The 23,991-nt window shown below is 39.9% G+C and overlaps 2 protein-coding genes across 2 annotated transcripts in view; one reads left to right on the forward strand and one right to left on the reverse strand.

Annotated features, from left to right (window-relative positions):
• The window catches only part of mmp23ba (matrix metallopeptidase 23ba), a 568,642-nt gene that overhangs the window by 336,386 nt on the left and 208,265 nt on the right, over positions 1-23,991 (forward strand). The gene's annotated exons all lie outside the window — the stretch shown is intronic.
• The window catches only part of apeh1 (acylaminoacyl-peptide hydrolase 1), a 23,463-nt gene continuing 1,157 nt past the window's right edge, over positions 1,686-23,991 (reverse strand). The window contains exons 2-23 of the mRNA NM_198869.3: positions 23,919-23,991; positions 23,636-23,762; positions 23,429-23,516; positions 19,527-19,602; positions 18,707-18,798; positions 18,545-18,619; positions 18,170-18,307; positions 14,533-14,624; positions 14,403-14,443; positions 14,062-14,183; positions 11,789-11,849; positions 10,711-10,808; positions 10,236-10,287; positions 10,065-10,153; positions 8,637-8,775; positions 7,586-7,669; positions 7,384-7,464; positions 6,207-6,295; positions 4,733-4,923; positions 4,081-4,183; positions 3,897-4,003; positions 1,686-2,894 (exon numbers count right to left, since the gene is read on the reverse strand). The exon at positions 23,919-23,991 is cut by the window's right edge and continues 57 nt beyond it. Of these exons, the coding sequence (NP_942570.4) occupies positions 2,789-2,894; positions 3,897-4,003; positions 4,081-4,183; positions 4,733-4,923; positions 6,207-6,295; positions 7,384-7,464; positions 7,586-7,669; positions 8,637-8,775; positions 10,065-10,153; positions 10,236-10,287; positions 10,711-10,808; positions 11,789-11,849; positions 14,062-14,183; positions 14,403-14,443; positions 14,533-14,624; positions 18,170-18,307; positions 18,545-18,619; positions 18,707-18,798; positions 19,527-19,602; positions 23,429-23,516; positions 23,636-23,762; positions 23,919-23,991 (2,124 nt within the window). The 3' untranslated portion in view covers positions 1,686-2,788. The remainder of the gene's footprint in view (positions 2,895-3,896; positions 4,004-4,080; positions 4,184-4,732; positions 4,924-6,206; positions 6,296-7,383; positions 7,465-7,585; positions 7,670-8,636; positions 8,776-10,064; positions 10,154-10,235; positions 10,288-10,710; positions 10,809-11,788; positions 11,850-14,061; positions 14,184-14,402; positions 14,444-14,532; positions 14,625-18,169; positions 18,308-18,544; positions 18,620-18,706; positions 18,799-19,526; positions 19,603-23,428; positions 23,517-23,635; positions 23,763-23,918) is intronic.

Here is a 23,991-nt window from a genome sequence, read left to right on the forward strand (position 1 = left end):
GTGGAAAGGAGGAATAATGAGTCAGGGAGGTAACTAAGACTTCATAACATTTATCCTCGGCCATGAGTCGGGTCTAAGACAACAGATAATTCGAAAAACAGAAATTTTTTGTGTTCTATAGAATTGTCATAATTATTAATCCTGCAAAAGTCTTAGAATATTACTCTAGGTGTGTCTTTACAGTTTTTCAGTTACTATTAGGATTGATTTCTGTTATTCATTTATTTAGAATACTAGTTGTATTACAATAATAATAATAATAATAATATTTTTTTATTTATTGCTAAATGTATTTATATTAATTATTTAAAATGTATATATTAAAAATTTATAAATTTCAATATTTAAAATATATATAAAGTCAACCACAGTGTCTTTATTTCTTGGGGGATGGGGAGGGGGGATGTTTCGGCTGGTTTCCCCCAGGGTGCAATTTAAACTAGAACCGCCACTGATGGCACGTCTCCGAGGTTGTACAGCCAGATCTCACGAGGAAACGTAAGTATTTTATGTTTTGTCAGTTCAGTGGCTAATTCGTACTAATTCGTAAGAGTTCAGTCGTACGAAAATGTATGATTTTAAAAAGGAGGCGTGGCACCCAACCCCACCTGTCATTGGGTGATGAGCAAATCGTACTAAATTGTTCGAATTAGATTGTATGAATTCAAACGAATTAGCCACTAAATCAAAAAGTTACGAATTGCCGTGAGATCGCGGTGGGTTGTATATACTTTTATACAACAGTTTCGTCTGGTTCTTGAATCTTATTGGCTGACAGCTATACGATATTTTGCCAATAACAGCACTGGACCAGCCTCTTCACCCTTGAGTATAACTCCACCCACATACCGCTACAAGCAGAGGACGGTCTACAGTTTGACCAATATTGCAGCTGTTGCACAAGGTAATGTACTTTCAAGGCTTTTTAATGGAGAATGTAGATGTTTAGATTGCAACTATGCAGTTTTTTCATTAGGATAATGCCTATTTTTAAATATTTATAACTTCTGAGAGACACTGCATCGGTGGCCATAGGCCTGCCATACTGAGCTGACCAAAATCGGTTGATGTTGTCTATCCACATGGTGGCAAGAGGACCGCATAATAAGCCCTAAGAAGATTATAACAGCCTAACTTCTAACTACAGCTGATCAAATCATTATTAAACTGGTAAGTATACCTGCCAACACTCCCGTTTTTCCGGGAAGTCTCTTATAATTCAGACCAATCTCCCGCAATTATCCCGTTTAGTTATTTCTCCTGGAAAACTCCAATAATTACACCCCTCCCCCATCCTTTTTGGTACAGTCTGTAACACCCCCGGGTCACCAACTTTGGTACAGTATCCAATCGCATCGGCCGCCCAAAACCCGGAGCACAACACAGTTACTAGCATCACAGTGCAGCTACTTTCCTATCCCGGTTCTTTCCTACTGCTCTATTCAGAGACCTCACCACCCGAAAAGAACTATCTAATCTAATATTATGTGCTGTCATCATGGCAGAAATTAAAAAAATCAGTTATTAGAAATGAGTTATTAAAACTATTGATAATACATGAGTCATTTGAGAAATCTAAAAATGTAAAATTCATAATAATAAACTGTATATTTAACATTTTGTAAACTGTATACTGCATATATTTTAAACCCAAAGAGTATCATGTGAAGGAGAGTCAGAGGAGGTTTAGATCATGAAATCAGCTTTACAAAAGTCTGAAGATTTTATTGGAAACAATGCAGAGATTCCCGCACAGTAGTGCACATCCCAGAGAATAACCCCAATAATACACACACCAGAGCACCATCAGGACCTGTCAACACCTTGGCACAAATTGAACTCGCCAATAACTAAAACCCCTAAAACTTTACTTAAATGGGGTCAAGACAGCTTTATAATCATGACATGACACACAAGACTTTATGCATGCTTATAACAGCTGTTATTAAGTGTCATTTACTCAGTAATGATATCTTAAATACAAAGATGACATTGTTTATGACAGCTTGGCATAAATACGTCTTCATCTTTGTTATGACAACTTGATGTTACCAACCAAACTAGTCATAAATCCGTCATAAACATGACTGTCATGATGCATTATAATTGTAATGAGACAATAAAAGGTTATTGACATTTTAATGACAAATTCAGCGTGTGCCACTGTAGCTGAGGTCAAAAATATATTAATGACGCTGCTATAAAATTCTAGACATATTTATTACGCCTCATGACTATTATGTTTATGTCAGATTTATGATGAGTTTTGGAGTATGATGTTGTGTTTTGATGTTGTGTTTTACACGTGCTGCTGCTGATGCCACAAAAAAATGATTTGATTTAATTTTGTCTTGGGAATGTCACGTTGTCATGACAACAACAGAAGCAGGTTGTGATGTATTTGTTTATGTCAAGTTGTCATAACAAACAATGTCACCTTTGCATTTAAAATAAGCGAATGACACGTAATAACAGTCGTCATAAGCATGCATAAAATCTCATTCACGTTCATCTCATTCCCAGTCATATCATGATTATAAATGTTCCCCTAAAAACCAAACCATTAATGACAGAACGCAGTATAAGAACTCAATCAAGTGTGCGCTTCTGATTTCAGCTGTCTTTTACTGTAGATGAACTTTAAAACAGACTGCATTACACCATCTACAACACATGAGCCTCTGAGAATCTTCAAGTGTTTCTGCTTTTAACACAGATTCTGATGCAGATCAATAAAAAAAGAGAAGCTAAAAATCACTTGGTTATTCGCTGCTTAGAGGAAGTGATGTCACAGAGAAAGATGCTGGATCATCCAGAGAGCGCCGTTCATGAACCCGTCTGATTCTGCGTCCACTTTGGACAGAGAGTGATTATTGCCTGGGTACCACAACACTCTGCAAACACACACACACACACACACACACACACACACACACACACACGGATACACCGGTAAAACACTGATCCACAACACTGATACACAGAAGAGCAGCACGATTTAGAGAGCATTACTAAAAGAATCAATTCTTTGATTCTGAGGAGTCGATTCAATTGAGTCAATTCAACAGATAGGAACGATTCCATTAACAGGCCTGATGAAGGAGCTGGCTCTTTTTCCTCAAAAAGTCAACCTTCGTGCAGTTATTCTTATCATTTTGTGTTTAATTATGAGGTTATGATCATACACCCAAAGCGTTTCACAACCATGAGGGGGTCTCCATACCACCACCAGTGTGCAGCATTCACCTGGATGATGCTCCGGCAGCCACAGGACAACAGCGCCAGGGCTTCACCACACACCAGCTATAGGGGGAGTGGAGAGACAGTGGGGATGACTGGGAGGCCATGACTGTAAGGGCCGATTAAGGGAGTTTGGCCAGGACATCTACTCTTTACCAGAAGTGCCATGGGATTATTAATGAGCACAGAGAGTCAGGAGCTCGGATTAACATCTCATCCGAAAGACGGCGCCGACTGACAGTATAGTGTCCCTTTCACTATACTGGGGCATTAGGACTCACACAAACCAGGTTGAGCGCCCCCTGCTGGCCTCTCTAACACCACTTCAGCAACCTAGTGTTCCCATGTGGTCTCCAATCCAGACACCGACCAGACTCAGCCCTGCTTAGCTACAGTGAGTAACCAATCTCGGGCTGCAGGGTGACATGCCTGTTGAATTGATTAACTACATGGTGTATGAGTCTTTGTGAATGAGTGTGTATGGGTGTTTCCCAGGTAACATAAAAAACAGCATGTATCTGCCGATACCGTTATGGCTGTCAATATATCAGCTCATAAATCTTGCATCCCTACTTATTTTGTTAAGTTAATATTCAGAGCTGTTGGAGAATAATAACCGTGCAGCTCTCATAATGAGTGAATGTGGATGTACGCACCTTACGGGGACCTGCAGGCTCTTCAGAGCTTTGTAATATTCAATGCCCTGTTTATTAGGGACTCGCTTGTCACCTTCACCCAGCATCAGAAGCACTGGAGTCTTCACCTGATCAAACAAAACACGAGCACCATAAGCCCAGCAGATATACTGTAAATCTGTGAATAATGCTGACTAATGCTCACCTTGGCAACGTGTTTTATGGGTGACTTGATCAGCATCTGCTCCAGAATTGCGGGTTCAAGTTGAATGTCTGGTTTATAGTCAAATCCAGCTTCCACTATACACCTGAAGGCAAACACACACACACACACACACACACGCACACACATTTATTCATAAATACATACATAGACACACACATACACACATGCAGGTGAATATCACAATGCATCAACATTAGTTCACCCATATTTTTATATAAATTAAAAATATCTTATTTTGCACAGTGTGTCGTGTTATTTTGCATCATTAGGCAACGAAAAAACACTCAAAAACTGCACATTTAAATTGCAATGTATTTGTACATCAGTAATCATTTATTTATACAACTTAATAATTTATTTATTTTTATTACTTTAATTGAAAAATAAAATAAATAAATTACTTCTATTTTTTATTACTTTAATAAATGCTTATTTTAAAGAATAATTTCTGTATTTTTAATTATTAGTATTCTAGGACCAACCTGTCACTCACATGAAATAGCACACCATCAAACCACAACCATCCAATCAGTTCCCTTCTGACAAAACCAAGCCCCTCCTACATTTGTTCTTTATCGCAGAATTGAATATGGAGCATCAGCAAGAAAAACCCTGATCTGTTGATCATTACCAGTCTGGGATGTCCGTGCAGCAGACCATGGATGCCAGATTGGTGACTGGATTTCGCGCCACACACGCCTTGTAAAACCCGGGATATTGTCCAATCAGATGACAAGCCAGAAATCCACCGTGAGATCCTCCAATCACAGCCACTTTCTGCTCATCAAAGCCGCCTTGCTTCAAAACACTGTCCACCGCAAACTGACCAGAGCACAGCAGACATCAGTTCAAGAGTTCACACTTGGATATTGTTTGACAAATGTTTGGTATGCTGTCCCAGGAGAGAACCCTGAGCGCGGAGATAATTAAGCCCAGGGCTCCCGCCTGGTCGACAGAGCATGTAAGGGGAGTACAAGATCAGGTAGTTCTCGAGAGCTCCCTGCTGTCAAGGAGGAAAGGGGGAGAAGGGGTGGATAAGGGGTTTTTCTTTGAAAAACAAAGGGAGTAATTTTTGCTTGGCTACTTATCGAGAGTTTGGATTAATCTGATTGGCTAACTAATGATTGTAGATGAGAGACCAGCGGCGGTCAGTCATATCACGTGCTCCTCTCCAAATTAGTTTGTGAAACTTAAAATTCCATTGCACATAATCATATTTACTAAACACTTTATTTTGCTATGAGACTTTTCTGCACACCAAGGCTGAATTCATTATTATCATTTATCAAAAATACAGTAATAAATACATGAGAAAGTAAATTATTCCAATTTAAAGTCACCTTTCTATCCAAATGTATTGTAATACCATAAATACTGGAAGCTTTTTCAAAGCATTTGTTTGTAATATCTTTAATTATCGCTTATATAAAAAAGTAATAAACTGCACATCACAAAGAATCACAAGAATTATCTGTGAAATAATATCAATTACCAAAGTTAAATGATTAATGATGAGTGTAAATTAGTTTTAAACGGTGTATATACTGTCGTTTAGCCTTTTCAACTCACCAAGGCTGATTCATTTGATCTGGTGTTATTGGATCAATATACAGTAATAAATAATATCATATATAACATTTATATTTGAATACAGCTTATCTTTTGTTTTATTAAAGATCAATTGTATTCAAATGTAAAACGTATATGAAGAGTTCAGATGCAAAAACCGTCAGAAATTTCCATTGAAAATGAGCATTTTTCTCAGACTTTAATGTTTATGTTGAGTTATTTCATTTGAAAGAGAGTATTCTTTGCCATAAACGCTAAATTACTTTAAACGTTAACGTTAACCAACAGACAGGAGCCTAATTAAAATGCTCATTTCCTAAAGTAATTTCAAACACCTTTTAGAGGTTTTTGCATCTAAACTCTTCATATTTATCAAACTATTTGATACACTTATATATACTACTGATATAGATTAAAAGAACTTTCACAACCCGCACGCCACAAATTCTAGCAAAACAAACTAACACGTGTAAACAACATTCCAAAGAGTGTGAAACTTTTCAGATATTTCATATATATATATATGCAGTGTGTACCTGCACGTCTTTTACATCCTGAGTGCCGCAGTTTCCTGGTAAGGAGAAGACGTTATCCTGACCGAAGCCAAGCGAGCCTCTGTAATTCACTAGAGAACACACAAACATGAGTGAAAGAAGGAACAAACACAATTTCTTTCACATACATTCATTTACTCGTTCATTCATTCACTAATTCATTCATTCACTTGTTCATTCATTCATTCGTTGACTTATTCATTCATTCATTCACTTTATCATTCATTCAATCCTCACTCGTTCATTTATTTATTCATTCACTTATTCATTCACTCATTCATTTACTTATTCATTCATTCACTCATTCATTCACTTATTCATTCATTCATTCATTCATTAATTCATTTAATCCTCACTCATTCATTTATTTATTCATTCACTTGTTTGTTCACTCGTTCATTAACTCGCTCATTCATTCACTTCTTCATTTATTCATTCACTTGTTCATTCACTCACTCATTCATTTGTTTGTTCCTTTATTCATTCACTTGTTTGTTCACTCATTTATTCATTCACTTATTTATTCATTCACTTATTCATTCATGCACTTAATCATTCATTCGTTTATTCATTCATTCCTTCACTCGCTCACTCACTCATTTATTCTTTCACTTGTTTGTTCACTTGTTCATTAATTTGTTCATTTTTCATTTATTCACTCACTCATCAATTCACCAGTTTATTCATTCATTCACTCACTTATTCAGTTATTCACTCATCACTCATTCATTCACTTGTTCATTTATTCACTTGTTCATTCATTCATTCATTCACTCACATGTTCATTCATTAATTTCTTCACTCGTTTTTTATTTATTCATTCACTTGTTCATTCACTCATTTATTCGCTCGTTCATTCACTTGTTCATTCTTTCATTCATTCACTCGTTCGCTCATTCACTCATTTATTCATTAACTTGTTCATTCGTTTATTGATTCACTTGTTCATTCATTAATTCACTCACTTATTCATTCACTTGTTTGTTCACTCGCTCATTCATTCATTCAATCCTACATTTATTCAATCACTGTCCCATTCATTCACTCACTCAAGTTTTATATCTTCCCACCAATTTTGGTGCGGCTGATTAGGACTAAACGAGTGTGTTATGAGAGCTATTAGATCAGTGTGTGTAGATGAGCTGATGGAGTTTCTCACCCAGCAGAACACTGAAGCCCATCTTACACAGAACAGCAGTCGACAAGATCCACTCCGACACCAGCACTGAGTGAGGCCCGCCTGATACACACACACACACACACACACACACACACACAGATTTTAAAATCATATTTATAGATGTTGAAATATTAGTAAATATTACTGATTATTTAATTAATTAAGGCACTCATGAACCGACCGTGTGGCATGACGATGAGAGGTAGTTTGCCGTCCGCTGGTGTGTCCTTTGGCTTCAGCAGAAGAGCATCAAAGTCCAAACCCGCTGATGAAGAGCACACAGGGCATTTTATTTGCATTTTTGATTTGTATTATGGTGCTAACACTTCCAGCACTTCCAGCACACTGGCTGTTTTCCACTAGCTCTAAAAGTGATCGAGCGTGGACAGAATCCATCATGTCAGATTATTTACACCTGTATACACACAGTGCACGGTGCCCACTCTAAGACACGGACTAAACACATATTAAAATAGTTCAAGTCGAATATTATTTGGGCGGCGCAGTGGCATATTAGTTAGTGCTATCGCCTCACAGCAAGAAGGTCGCTGGTTCAAACCTCGGCTGGGTCAGTTGGTGTTTCTGTGTGGAGTTTGCATGTTCTCCCTGTGTTGGTGTGGGTTTCCTCCTGGTCCTCCGGTTTCCCCCACAGTCTAAAGACATGCGGTATGGGTGAATTGGGTAGGCTAAAATTGTCCGTAGTGTATGAGTGTGAGTGAGTATGGATGTTTCCCAGTACTTAGTTGCAGCTGGATGGGCATCCGCTGCGTATAACATGTGCTGGATAAATTGTGGGTTCATTCCACTGTGGCGACCCCTGATTAATAAAGGGACTAAGCCGAAAAGAAAATGAATGAATGAATGTTATTTTTCATGGATTATAAATTACTAATAAAGAGGATTTGCATATGTTTATTAACCCTTCGATGTGCTGCATTCAAATCTGCATTTGATGGAGAAATAGATTCAGTAGTCGTTTTTTAGGATTAGTTATGAAATCACAAAGAATCAAACAGCAGTGAAGTACTGAAATAACAGTGTACAGTGCAGATATAAACACTGATGTTCATGGTAAAGATTAAAATCACCGTTTAATACAACTTAACACTCAAAAATGAAAGTGGTAACAATTACATTATTTAACCAGTAGGTGGCATTAACCAGCCATCAATAATATGCCACTGAATAATGACACATGACAGTGTGTGTGATCATGCATGTGTTGCTCTTACGGTATTGTGTGTTGTCCTGCTCGGGCGGTGGGCTGAAGTTGAGCGTCTGCCAGCTGATGTCGCTCTGAGGTTGAGATTCTTCTAATGTGACCCAGGAAATCTTGCTTTCAGAGCCTTTCCCTGGCAGAAAACCCACCCGCTGCACAACAGAGAGTAATAATAATTATTGCTGTTATCATAATTATTGTTGTTATTATCATTACTATCACTGTCATTATTGTTGTTATTATCATTACTATCACTGTCATTATTGTTGTTATTATTATTACTAATATTACTATTGTCATTATAAGTATTATTATTAGTCATTATTATTATTAAATTCATTATTTTATTATTGACAATTGTGCATCATGTAATGCAGTGCCAGTGTTTAGTATTGTGTAATGCAGTGTTTAGTATAGTGTAATGCAGTGTTCAGTATTGTGTAAGGCAGTGTTCAGTATTGTGTAATGCAGTGTTCAGTATTGTGTAATGCAGTGTTCAGTATTGTGTAATGCAGTGTTTAGTATTGTGTAATGCAGTGTTCAGTATTGTGTAGTGCAGTGTTTAGTATTGTGTAGTGCAGTGTTTAGTATTGTGTAATGCAGTGTTCAGTATTGTGTAATGCAGTGTTTAGTATTGTGTAATGCAGTGTTCAGTATTGTGTAATGCAGTGTTCAGTATTGTGTAATGCAGTGTTTAGTATAGTGTAATGCAGTGTTCAATATTGTGTAATGCAGTGTTTAGTATAGTGTAATGCAGTGTTCAATATTGTGTAATGCAGTGTTCAGTATTGTGTAATGCAGTGTTCAGTATTGTGTAATGCAGTGTTTAGTATTGTGTAATGCAGTGTTTAGTATAGTGTAATGCAGTGTTCAGTATTGTGTAATGCAGTGTTCAGTATTGTGTAATGCAGTGTTCAGTATTGTGTATTGCAGTGTTTAGTATTGTGTAATGCAGTGTTCAGTATTGTGTAATGCAGTGTTCAGTATTGTGTATTGCAGTGTTTAGTATTGTGTAATGCAGTGTTTAGTATTGTGTAATGCAGTGTTCAGTATTGTGTATTGCAGTGTTTAGTATTGTGTAATGCAGTGTTTAGTATAGTGTAATGCAGTGTTCAGTATTGTGTAATGCAGTGTTCAGTATTGTGTATTGCAGTGTTTAGTATTGTGTAATGCAGTGTTTAGTATAGTGTAATGCAGTGTTTAGTATTGTGTAATGCAGTGTTCAGTATTGTGTAATGCAGTGTTTAGTATTGTGTAATGCAGTGTTCAGTATTGTGTAATGCAGTGTTCAGTATTGTGTAATGCAGTGTTCAGTATTGTGTAATGCAGTGTTCAGTATTGTGTAATGCAGTGTTTAGTATTGTGTAATGCAGTGTTCAGTATTGTGTAATGCAGTGTTTAGTATCAGTGTTTTGCAGGTGTTGAATATGTGTGTGAGCACCAGGTCTGGAGGAGAGTTTGGTGAAGAGCAGCTGACGACCATCAGATCTCTGTGAATGTTCAACAGATTCCAGCTTCCTTCCTGAGATTCTGCAGCAGCACAGAGATTACATACAGTTCAATATAATACAGTACAGTACAATATAGCAGATACTGAGAAAACAGTACATACGAGAGGTGAGACACGTGACTTCACGGCTCGAGGTGTCAACAACAAACAGATTCTGCAAAACACAGACAGTGTGAGTTTAGTATGTTATATATATATATATTAGCTTTTTGTGTCTTTAACCCTTGTGTGTTGTTCAGATTGATTGTTGCAGATTGGTTATGTTGGGGCTGTTTTTGCCTCATTGACTTCCATTATTATCACATTTATTGATTTTAAAGTCATGACAACATATACTCAAAAATTTCAAAGTATTTTCCCTATATATGTGCCAACATAAAGATTTGTCAACAAAAATCTTCACATTTGCTGAAACTCAAGAGATAAATGAGGCCAAATGAAGACACAACAGCACCCGCGAGTGGATGAAAACAACCCAACAGCACACAAGGATTAATGTGCAGCATAGACAACACACATGCATTAGCGATATACTATTATGTATGTTGTGATAGAGATGTGAATGCAGTGTGTGTACCTTCCGGCTCCTCTGAGCGCTGCAGAACAACACACGCTCACTATCAGCAGACCAGCAGCGAGGAGACAACAGAAAGCTGTAGATCCCAGTGAAACCATCTGACAAATACACACACACACACACACACATAAACACACACATATAAACACAAATATGCACACAAACACACACTCTTACACAAATACAAACACACAAACATGCAAAAAATACACATATGCATGCTCACACACCAATACATGCACAAACAGAAATTACACATATAAACACAAATACACACACACATACACACACACAAACACAAATCAACGCAAACACACACACACACACCACGCATGCACAAATACCCACATGCCCACATAAGCACATGCACACGCATATATAAACACAAATACACACATAAAACACACATGCAAACATGCGAATACACAAATACACACATACACACACACTTACATCAACACACACCCATTCTTGCACAAATACACACACAAAAACAAAAGCAAACACACACACACATACATCATACATACACACATGCACACATACAAATCATGCACACACATCACACATAGGTACATGTCATACATGCACATCACACACACACACACACACACACAAACAAACGCATATAAAAACAAACACACACATGCACAAACAAACACACACATATGCACGCATCATGCACGCACACACATCACATACATGCACATCACACACAAGCACACATACTCAAATACACACACACACACAAGCATACAAGCATTCATACACAAATACACACACAAACACACATAATACACACACACACATCACACACATACACACAAAACAATCACATAAAAACAAACATGCGCATACACGCATGCACAAATACGCCCACAAACATGCACAAATACACACAAGCACACATCACACACACAAACACGCATGAAAACACACAAATAGTCACACAAACACAATAACACATATGAATCTGAATAACACTATTATCATGCGTTTATATGGACAATAACAACATGTTTCTAGCATACTGTAACAAATATGATAAACACACACACACACACACACACACACATACCGTCTCCGGCTCTCTGCACCACATCAACCACAACGCTGGTCTGTTTGGTGTACCAGTCGAACTGTGAACAGCAACACTTCATTAAAATGAGCTCGATTAGATCCCATTATAAACACTGCGCTCATTACAGAGGGGTCGAGCTTTACATTGAGTCTCATTTAATGCACTAGTCAATCTGTCAAGAGCTGCTTCACTGAGCTGTGGAGAAAGAACTCTCTGTTATTAAGAAACAACAACACGCTTCTGAAAATGTCCTCTCTGATTTAATTAGAAATGTGTTAACATGAGGAAAATGTCAAAAAATACAGCAACCATGAGGCCAAACACATTCAAACCATGACTTTAGCATTAGTGCAGAGGTGCCCAAACTCGGTCCTGGAGGGCCGGTGTCCTGCATATTTAAGTCCCAAACCCAATTAAACACACCTGAAGCAGCTAATTAAGCTCTTACTAGGTATACGAAGGCTGCGTCCGAAACCGCCTACCACTCAGTAGGTAGTGCATTTGAATTTAATGTACTACTCGGCCGTTAGAAAAGTATGTTCTATACAGTATGAATGTGAAAAGTATGAATGGAATTCGGACGTACTACATCCGCCATTTTGTCATGGTCATGTGACCTACCTGCGTCAGTTGCATCAATCACTTCCATTCATGAATTCTCTCGCAGGGCATTATGGGATGGCGCAGTGTACATGGGATGCGCACTCCAGAATCTCGCCGGAAGTAGTAGGTCATCCGCGTACTTCTCGCATACTGATTTTCGAATTCTACGAATTCAGAAATACTACTCGGCTCGCATGCTGATTTTAGCGTACTATATAGTATGGAAGTATGCGGTTTCGGACGCAGCCCAAATCTTCCAGGCTATTGAGTTGAAGGAAGTTGGAGGTAAACTATGCAGGACACCAGCGCTCCAGGACTGAGTTTGGAAATGTAGTGTTATAACGACACTCAAATGATACTAAATAAAACAAGCCGCATATAATTTAAATGGTACAAACATTCACTCTCCGGCCACTTTATTAGGTACACCTGTCCAACTGCTTAACAACACAAAATTCCAATCATCTCAGACTGGTTTCTTGAACATGACGATGAGTTCACTGTACTCAAATGGCCTCCACAGTCACCAGAGCTCAATCCAATAGAGCAGCTTTGGGATGTGGTGGAACGGGAGATTGGCATCATGGATGTGCAGCCGACAAATCTGCAGCAACTGTGTGATGCTATCATGACAACATGGAGCAAAATCTCTGAGGAATATTTCCAGTATCTTATTGAATCTCTGACACCAAGGATTAAGGCAGATCTGAAGGCAAAAGGGGGTCCGACCTGGTACTAGTAAGGTGTACCTAATAAAGTGGCCAGTGAGTGTAAGCACACAAATGCAAAATGCAGTGATTCATGCTTATGCTGATTTTCACAAAATTACATAAAGCTGCATATTGTTAGTTTATTTCCAGACACAAAACTTGATGGAATGCCTTAAAGGGTCAGTAAGTAGTTCACCCGAAACTGAATATTCAGTCATCACTCACTCAGCCTTCACTTTCAAACATTTGAAAGGCAGCTCGCTCTCTGCAACTCTCACATGGTTACTCACTGAAGCTAAGCAGAGCTGAGCCTGGTCAGTGTCTGGATGGGAGACCACATCGGGAAGCTAGGTTGCTGCTGGAAGTGGTGATAGTGAGGCCAGCAGGGGGCGCTCAACCTGCAGTCTGTGTGGGTCCTAATGCCCCAGTATAGTGAAAGGAATTCTATACTGCTCAGTGAGCGCCGTCTTTCAGATGAGACGTTAAACCAAGCTCCTGACTCTCTGTAGTCGTTAAAAATCACAGGATGTCCTTTAAAAAAGTGTAACCCTGGTATCCTGACCAAATTTGCCACTGGCCTCCATCATGGATTCCTAACCATCCCCATATTATAACTCTTCTCCACCAATCAGCTGGTGTGTGGTGTGCGGTCTGATTCCCCCCAATGTATAAAGCACTTTGTGTGCACAGAAAAGCACTATATAAATGTGAGGAATTATTATTATTATTATAATTATTATTATTATTATTATTATTATTATTTATAAGTTTCTTTCTGCTGTTGAACACTGTAGAAAATATTTTGAAGAATGCTGAAAACCGTGAAGAATGCAGTAATACCTGTGCCATACCAAGGTCATTAAAGTGATTTGTGTCTCGATATGTCTCACACACACACACACACACACACACACACACACACACACACACACACACACACACACACATAATACACACCATGCAGAGTCGGCTGCACTGTAGATGTGGACCGAAGACGCCCGACTCCAGATACACAATCCTGCAGTGATCAGGACTCAGACGAGGAGAACAGACTGAGCTGGAGTCACTGGAGAGCTGATCTGAGGACACATAAACATAAACACACACACACACACACACACACACACACACAAATAACATAATAAACATACGTTTTTAAAAATAATGCAAATATTAAACACTTTTAAGGATTTAAGATGCTGATGATGAGCATTAAACGCTTCATAACAGTCTTGTGAAAAGCGTCTATTTTCAGTACAGACTGATTTGAAGACGGAAAACTTAACAGGAGATCTCACCGCATTTCCCGCTGGCCAGATCCACATAAAACAGAGACGACCTGCAGAAAACACACACATGTCAGCATGCAGCTCAACAGTAAAACGACAGAAAGACAGCAGATCTGATCTCCATCGTGCAGAAATTCACCTTCTGTTGGCGCAGTATTTGAGGCCGAGTCTGAAGGGCTCGTGAAACCAGCCCACAAACACCAGACCGGTGTCAGCGGGAGCCCAGAACGCCTGCAGTAGCACACACACACACACACACACACACACACACACACACACACACACACACACACACATCAGCTCACAATCAAGGGGTACTTTAAAGGAGATCTGTTAAACGGCTTTTTATAAAATGCGTAAAATGTGTCTCTGCTGTCTCTCGAGTGTGTGTTTGAGCTGAGAATACACACAGATGATGTTCTCCAGCTCTCTGAAACTGACCCTTTCAGGCTTTGCTCCTAACTGTGGCGTTTTGGTGACTGTCGCTTTAAATGCAAATGAGATTGTGCTCTTTTCAGAAGAGGGCGGAGCTACAGACGGCTGTGTGACAGATGTAAAACCGCAGTGTGTGTGTTGTCAGTGCTGGTCATGTGTGCTTCAGAGTGTGCTTGATGCTTGTGTCAGTCTATGTCGCTCCTGTCGCTGTTCATCTAAAACTCCACATCTATAATCCTCTTAGTCTATGCTGACATCATCTTCAGCAGCTCAAACACTCTAATGGCGAATGGACTGACGGCTGCTTCTCACTCAGGGCTGCTGGAGATGCTAATGAGATGGAGAAATGGGCACTAGTGGGCATGGCTTTCCCCCTCGGATGACTCGTCCAAAAGGGGGAATGTCAGCCAAATGCTGCGTCCCAATCCACATACTTATACTACGCCCTAGAAGTGTGCATCTTTTTATAAAGGAATAGGATATACTTTTGAGCGTGTAACAGAAGAGTAAAGCTGCGTCCCAAATGACACACTATATGTACTTATGCACTTACACACTCAACAGTGTAGTATAATAATACCTGCCATGAGTATAACAGCATTCACCATGGGGAGGCGCTATAATCACTCTCGTAGGAGAATTCTGCTTTCACAATGCAAAATCTAACATGTGCGCCCGAAAGCTCCGCCCCTTCTAGTAGGAGGGCAAAGCTGTGGTTGTTGAGTGAGTGGGTATTTATTTTACCGGTTGAATAAGTGCAGCATCCGGGTAATTAAAGTGCACTTATTATTTCAACGTGAACGCACTACTTACACTATTTATACTACAAAATGGCATAGAATAGTGCATAAGTATGCGATTTGGGACGCATCTTAGGCCCCAATTATACTACTGCGTTTTAGTTTGAAAACTCATAAGTGTTACTACGGTTATGCTATCCGTCCACACTACGCCCGAGTTTTCGAGCGCCGAAAACGGAGCATTTTAGTAATGCTGGAGCCGTTTTCATTCTAAAGCCGCCTTTCCACTGCACACGACATTTGGACATGACTGTCGGAATACGCCCCCTTGTGGCAGCCGCACAGTATTTTCAGTGTTGTCATGCACCATGGGAGAGCAGCTGATTCTCATTGGCTGCGTCCGAAACCGCCTACTACTCAGTAGGTACTGCATTTGAATTTAACCTACTACTCGGCAGTTACAAAAATACGTTCTATACAGTATGAACGTGAAAAGTATGAATGGAATTCGGACGTACTACATCCGCCATTTTGACATGGTCACGTGACCTACCTGCGTCAATTGCGTCGCCTCACTTCCATTCATGAATTCTCTCACGGGGCATTATGGGATAGCACAGCGTACATGGGATGCGCACTTCAGAATCTCGCCGGAAGTAGTAAGTCATCCGGGTACTTCTCGCCTACTGATTTTCGAATTCTATGAATTCAGACATACTACTCGGCTCGCATGCTGATTTTAGCGTACTATATAGTATGGAAGTATGCGGTTTCGGACGCAGCCATAGTGTCCGAAATAAAGGAGGGCAGAAGCAAGAGCCTTAATTCTCTGTGCATTTACATGGTTTAATGAATCAATGAATGAGTACTAGAAACTCATAGACTGCTAAAATATTGGAGGGAATGTGGAGACAACATTAAAAATATATATTTATATATATCACTTTCTTACTTACATTTATGAACAGAATTTTTGTTTTTTAATGTAGACTTTTTATACTTCAAAAAATAACCAATTAAACTGCTATTTCTCATCTCGCGCGCACGGATCTGCTTGGACAACACTGGAATACATCATATCCTGTCGGCAGGTCGTATACGGTCTAGTCGCATGAGTTTAAATATTTCAACTGATCCGCAGCTCAATTCAAATCCGAATTTTCCGCATACGGAGATGATCGGAACTCAACGCAGCTCCCGGACTGCTCTCCATTGGAAATGAATGACTTCCGGTCTGTCGCTTGTCGTGTGCAGTGGAAAGGAGGCTTAAAACACAGCTGCTCCGTCTCAGTGTGGATGGGCAGCCTGATCTCACGAGAAAACGTAAGTATTTCACGTTTTGTCAGTTTAGTGGCTAATTCGTACGAATTCGTATGAGTTCAGTTGTATGAAAATGTACAATTTTAAAAAGGAGGCGTGGCACCCAACCCCACCCCTAACCGTTATAGGGTGATGAGCAAATCGTACTAAATTGTATGAATTAGATCATACGAATTCATACGAATTAGTCACTAAATGAAAAAGTTACGAAATGCCGTTAGATTGTGTAGTGATGGGGTTAAACGCAGACATCTGAAAACGGAGGCGGGGCTGCCGAGATTCGCTACCTGATTGGGGATTTTGTGTCATTGCGTATCCTTCCCTTATTCGTTAAGCCCCTATCACATGACTATAACACATGGCTTTAACGCTACCAGCAGACCAGCCTTTACTGTAAACAACAACATGGACACAGAAATGGGAGCGTTGTTTGCACTATTGTCTGTTTTAGGCGCCATTGCGCAGTTAAACTCTGCCTTTTTTACGACAGCAGCGGCATATACTTGCTAGAACGCGCATGCCCAGAGTGTGCGAACGGTCACGTGATATACGTTTTTGATGGTGTAGTGTGGACGGAGATATGTTCAGAAACACTAGGTGAAATGCTAGTGTGGACGCGGATCGTTTCTGATCTAAAACGCTGTTTTCAAACTAAAACGGGGCCTTATGCAAGCTTTGAGACATACGACTTCCTCCGTCATGTTGCTTATTTACGTGCCCTGTTAATCATCTTGAAGCAGCATCCTGTTTTCTTTCATATTTAATAGCCTACCGTATTGGAGAAGCAGCAGCAGGAGAATCTGCCATTCACGAGTGTTCATGCAGAGGAATCTCCTCAGTAAATATGCATTCAGAAGTTAATGTCCACACTGATCTTCATATAAGTTCACATCGCTGTTGCAGGTGAAATATAAAACCCGGTTTAAATATGTTCCAGTTGGCTAGATATTGACTAATAGTCAGTCAAACAACTTTACCAAAGCCTCTCTACTTGATGGTCGATCTCACGCGTCCGCCATGTTTGTAGTTTGTTTACACTTTTTACCTGAGCTTGTAGTTCTAAACAAATTCACGGTCAACGTGTGATGTACTGCGGGCAACATCAGCAGTTAGAGTAGGAACGCTTCTACACCAGAATTAGTAAACCATCCGGGAACATTTGGCATACTCTTTTCAGCATACTACAGTTTGGACATGCTAATCCTATATTATAACACTATTTAGGATGGATAGTACACAAATTGGGATGCAGCAAAAGTGTTTCTGCAGACGTTTTTTTACCTGTCCTGGAGAGACGGCGGAGGGAATTCCCTCCAGCACAGAGATGTTGCTGCCCTCGATGTCCAGAACACACAGCACTGGACTGCTCTTACTAACCAGAGCCTCACCCCAGTCCTCATAATACTCAAACTGATGACCCTGAGACACACACACACAAAGAGAGAGACTCACTCAACACACACACACACACACAAAGAGAGAGACTCAACACAAATCACACTGATGACCCTGACACACACACACACACACACACACACGCACACACGCACGCACACGCACACACACACACACACACACACACACACACACACACACACACGCACGCACACACACACGCACACACACACGCACACACACACGCACACACACACACACCGGGACGGTTTCCTCCTTCTTGTCAGTCTTGATGGGCTCCTCTTCATCGGGGGTCAGGCTGGTCTCCGGCCCCTGCTGTAAAAATGATGGAGAAAACATTTGTTAATTCATCTTCTTCATCATCATCATCTTCATCATCATCAGTGTGTGTTTTCCTCAAACCTGGAAGTAGGATTCAGTCTTCGGCCGTTTCTTCTCCGCGATGTAGAGGAGGTGCGTCTCCGAATGAGACCAGACCAAACAGCCAAACTGATCTGAGGACAGATGTTCATCAAAAGATTATTCAATATTATTATCCTTAATATTACAGAGTACAGTTGGAATCAAAGCTAACCATATTGATTTAGTTAGCTCACACTGCTAGTTTCGTGTGGATCAACTCATCTATGCATGTCATTAAATTTATGGTTTGCCTTTGTAATCTTTACATGTATGACATACTATTATTATTATTATTATTATTAGTGTGAATAATTATTTGAATATTGCAAAATATTATCTGAATGATGTCTTAAGGAGGATAAAGAGCTCAGATGTTATCTAAAAAGTCTTAAAGAAGATGAATGAAGGTCTCAGGAGATTGAAACATAAGAGAGAGAAATTAATAATAATGTAAATAATAATAATAATTAAGGATTGACATTATTGGGTGAACTAACCCTTTAAGTCAGGGGTGTCCAGACTTGGTCCTGGAGGGCCGGTGTCCTGCATATTTTAGTTCTAACCCTAATTAAACACACCTGAACCAGCTAATCAAGCTCTTTCTGGGTACACTACAAACTTCCAGGCAGGTGTGTTGAAGGAAGTTGGAGCTAAACTGTGCAGGACACCGGCCCTCCAGGACCAAGTTTGGACGGCTCTGCTTTAAGTAGTGAAACAGTAAAGCCTCTGAGCATCATAAAGCTTATTATTATGCATTAATATATTATTATGCTCATTTAGTCAGTTCTGTTGGCCTGTACAATGTGTGTTGTTGTCTTACCGTCTTCATAGACTTTGCCGTGTTTGTTGAGGGTGGTCAGATTAAGGCACTTCAGCTTTCTGTTCTTGTGCCAGATCTAGACAGAGAGAGAAGAGTCAAGCCTGCAGTTTACTTGCATGTTCATTCATAAGAATAAAATGGCAGGAGGAGAAAGTGCTGAACCACTGACATGTGGTTAATACTTTATATAAAGGCTTTTATTTTGACAGCAGCTTAAAGCTGCCTCTCATATGGAGAATGAAGAATCATGCATTGCTCAGGTGTGAGTTTCTCTCAGTCTTCAACAGAGCGTGAGTCTCCTCAATCAGATCTGAGCTGTATTCTGTATTCTCTATTGGATTCGGATCAGGTGATTGGCTGGGCCATTCTACAGCTTGATTTTCTTTCTCTGAAAGCATCTGAGAGTCTCCTCGGCTGTGTTGTGGATCATCGTCCTGCTGAATGGTTTGATCTTCATCCTCCTGCTGATGAAGATGTTGGACTGAAGCAGCTGATCTTCATATACACTGAGGAAGGGCAGAGGCTTGCTAAAGAACTACTGAGAGATTCAGCTGCTGTCTGGGCTTTTAATGCCCGAATACACCCTCATTTCTTCATGTGTTCAGTACTTTATCCCTGCATCATTTCATTTTATTATGCAGAACTTCATTTGCAAACAAATTAGATTTGTTTTCTTTGCATATATGGATTTTTTTGGTTGTTATCAACATTCAAGTCAAGGGCACCTTTGCAAAGATGTTTTCTAAGGGAAAAATTGTGACGAGATCAATACTTCAACAACGCTATGCTATTAATATGGTTCATACTTGAGTTTGTAAAAAACAGACAACACCAGCACAATCTGAAAGGATCTGAATACACTTTCACCGAGTAGGAAAGTGCACTGTTATGGCGTAAAAATGTTAAGAATGAGATCATTTAATCCTCTTCATAGACTTAACAATAAATACGATTCAGCAGCCTAGACCTCCGTTTACCTCAACATAGTTACAAACTGCAGGATTGCACACAGACAAAAACACACACGTTTCACAAACACCACACTGGAACCTGGATCCACGCACATATAAGTATATTTTATGCAGGGTTGAAGTCAGAATTATCAGCCCTCCTGTTTATTTTTCCCCAATTTCTGTTTAAGGGAAAGAAGATTTAACACATTTCTAATCATAACAGTGTTAATAACTCATCTCTAATCACTATTTATTTTCTCTTTGCCATGATGACAGCACATAATATTAGACTAGATATTCTTTATGACACTATTGTTCAGCTTACAGTGACATGTAAAGGCTTCACTTGGGTAATTAGGGTACAGTTAGGGTAATTAGGCAAGTCATTGTATAACAGTGGTTTGTTCTGGAGACAATCCAACACTAATATTGCTGAAGGGGCGAATAATATTGAGCTTAAAATGGCTTTAAAACAATTAAGAACTGCTTTTATTCTAGCCGACTTTCTCCAGAAGAACAAATATTAGAGTAAATACTGTGAACATTCCAATTAACATCAATAGAGAAATATTGGAAAAGAAAACTAAATTGACAGGAGGGTGAATAATTCTGACTTCTACTCTACATAGAGATGAAGAAAATTAATGCAAAAGTAACTCAACACATTGCTTCACTTAAACTAAGGCTGCTTTCACACCTGTACTTTTGTTTGGGAACGTGTCTCGTTTGCCCAGTTAGCGCGGTTCGTTTGGCATATGTAAACAGGGTAATCGCGCTCTGTTCCGCGCCAAAGAAATCGCTCCGAGACCACCTGAGTGAGGTGGTCTCGGCTCGATTGAAACGAACCCTGGAGCGGTTCGATTGCAGTGAGAAAGCGATCCGATCAGAGCGCGGTTACATCACAGTGTTTTATGGATATGTAATACGGCTATATGAAGAGAGGATTAAGAGTAAGGCGGGAAGTTTCGCGAGTCTCCGGATGCCCGCAAACGAGTGATGATCTCCCGGTAATCTCGCGTCTCCCTCCTGGTCCTCAAATAGGCATCGTCGCGCACCCTTCTTACCCCTCCCCACCGCATCTCTCTTCATCTCTCTTTACCACTAAACCACCACCTCTCCTGACAGCTGAGCGGGACGCTGCAAAATAAACCCTGACACTCTGACCAATGTAAGGAGAGTTTACTCGCACGTGACTTGTTTTAGCTCTTCTGGTCTGATTAGAAACTTTGCAGTGTGAAAGCGAACCGCTCCAAGAGCAAAGAGCAACACTGCAACAATTATAATCTCTGCTTCAGAACAACTGAATCCATTCACAGGTGTGAACACACACTAAGTTCCACTTTTAGTTCCTTTTTTCAAGGAAGGTTATAACATTTTCACTTCTTAATTATTACTTTCAATTATAACTTTCCCAACACCGCAGCCCAAATCACTTGGTAGGCTCAAAAAATAATTTGTGCTGCTTGTTCAAACTAGTCACATAATATAAGCTGAAACAACACAAATCTTGAGATCGTTTGGATTCCTGGAACAGCTTCATTGTTTTATCTTCAACTCACTTAAATAACTTACAGCACCTCTTTTAGTTACTATGCTCCAAACATTTAGAATTTTCTCCCATAAATTACGTGAAAGGGTGCCCTAGCATTGCTGTTTTATTGCATACAAATATACAGAATAGCATACAAATATAATAGTATGTGAAGAATATGCTTTTAATATGCAGTATATATGTATTTTGTGTATGTGTATGTATGTATTTATTTACAGTGTGTGCATGTATGCACACATGTAAGTACCACTGTGTGTGTGTGTGTTATGCTGTGTTCACACCAGACGCGGAACGCTCGGATAAATTGCGCTTTTTGCGCGTAAATAGCCGCGTGAACATTTGAGTTTACTCGCTTCATTCGCGTGTCAAATTTACTTCAGAGCAGACGCGGATTCGCATGATGGGCGGGGCTTCTGTCTTCCCGGTGACTGTAGCTTCGTTGCTAAAAGGCTAACATGGATTTTATTGAGAAAATAACAGTGTTTATGTGCTTTATGAAGACTGAAAAACAGCGTCGATACGTTTAGGTTCGTGTCTGAGTCCACTACATCATTTCAGAGGTGCAGCAGCTCTGTGAGCTCATCAACTCCTCCAGAAACTGAACCTGGATGACGGAGGCTTTCAGCAGTGCTTCTGACTGAGCCAAGCCCAGTTTGATGAACTGTTGTCGGTGTCGCCAGGAGGATTTCCCCCGGGACACCATCAACTGGTTCTACCTCACAATCACACCACCACAAGAGCAAGCTTCTGATTGGTTATCGCGGCGCGAATGTCCGCTGAAGTTCAGATTTTCGAATTGGAGAGATTCGCGCGAAACGCTCGTTAAGCGTGTCAAACGCGCAAAACACCGAGCCATTCGCGTCATTCCCACCGCACCATTCGCGCATATCGCGCCGCAGGATGTCTATTCGCGCGTTTGCATTGACTTAATATGTAAATCACTTGCGCTTGACACGCGTTCCGCGTCTGGTGTGAACGCAGCATTAATGCATGTGTGTACATGTATGCATTTATCTGTATATTTGTTGTTTAATTTGCTCTATTTGTTTATATATTTGAGTAATTTTTGTGCTTGTTTGTATCGGGGGGTTTTATTTGACCTGATATTGACGCTATTTCCTAATATTTGTTTGTTTGTTTGTAAAGCGCTTTGAGTTGCAGGTATATAGGAAAAGTGGTATACAAATAAAAATGTGCTATTATTATTATTATTATTATTAAATTATTTACATTAACTTTATGGATTTGTGCTGAGACCACATGAATGACTAATGTGAAACCCAGCATTTTAACAGTGTAATTGTGTGCATCATGTGTAAAGTCAGAGATTGTTATATTATTATACAATATTAAAGTCAGAAATTAGTCATATTGTAGGAGAATATGAGCGATCTGACCTCCAGGAACTGCTTTTCCTCTCCTTTAATGGTGTTTTCTCTCAGCACAGCCTTCATTTCACCGGATGGAGAATCCACACTGAGCAGCCTGAACCACACAGACACAACACAATCAATAATTAACATTATTCACCATAACTAATACTGGAGCGCAGGCCCTGTCTCTGCTTGATTATGGGTGCATTATGGGTAACGTGATGAACGTACTCTCCCCTGATCTCAGTGCAGTTTCCTGAGGGTCCGGAATAAACCACTGATTTGTCATCGTGAAACACAATGTACTGCCGACAAAACTTCACATTCTCATTCCTCTCCAGATCCCGCTGAGTCCACTCTGAAACACACGCAGGTATTCATTCATGTGTGATGGTCAAAGGCAAAAGCAGCTGTGTTCAGAGCTGATGGTCCTGGTGATGCTCCATTTTAAGGTCGATATGTCAGAAAGTGTGTAAATGCAGGCACGAAATGTTTGTTCATGGTTTGTTTATACCTGTGTAGATGTTGCTGTACTGTCCACCGTATCGTGAGGTGATCACCGGACCCACATCAGCACGACACAAGCC

Source organism: Danio rerio, chromosome 8 (assembly GCF_052040795.2).
Source record: "Danio rerio strain M-AB ecotype USA chromosome 8, GRCz13ab, whole genome shotgun sequence".
NCBI classification, from domain to species: domain Eukaryota; kingdom Metazoa; phylum Chordata; class Actinopteri; order Cypriniformes; family Danionidae; genus Danio; species Danio rerio.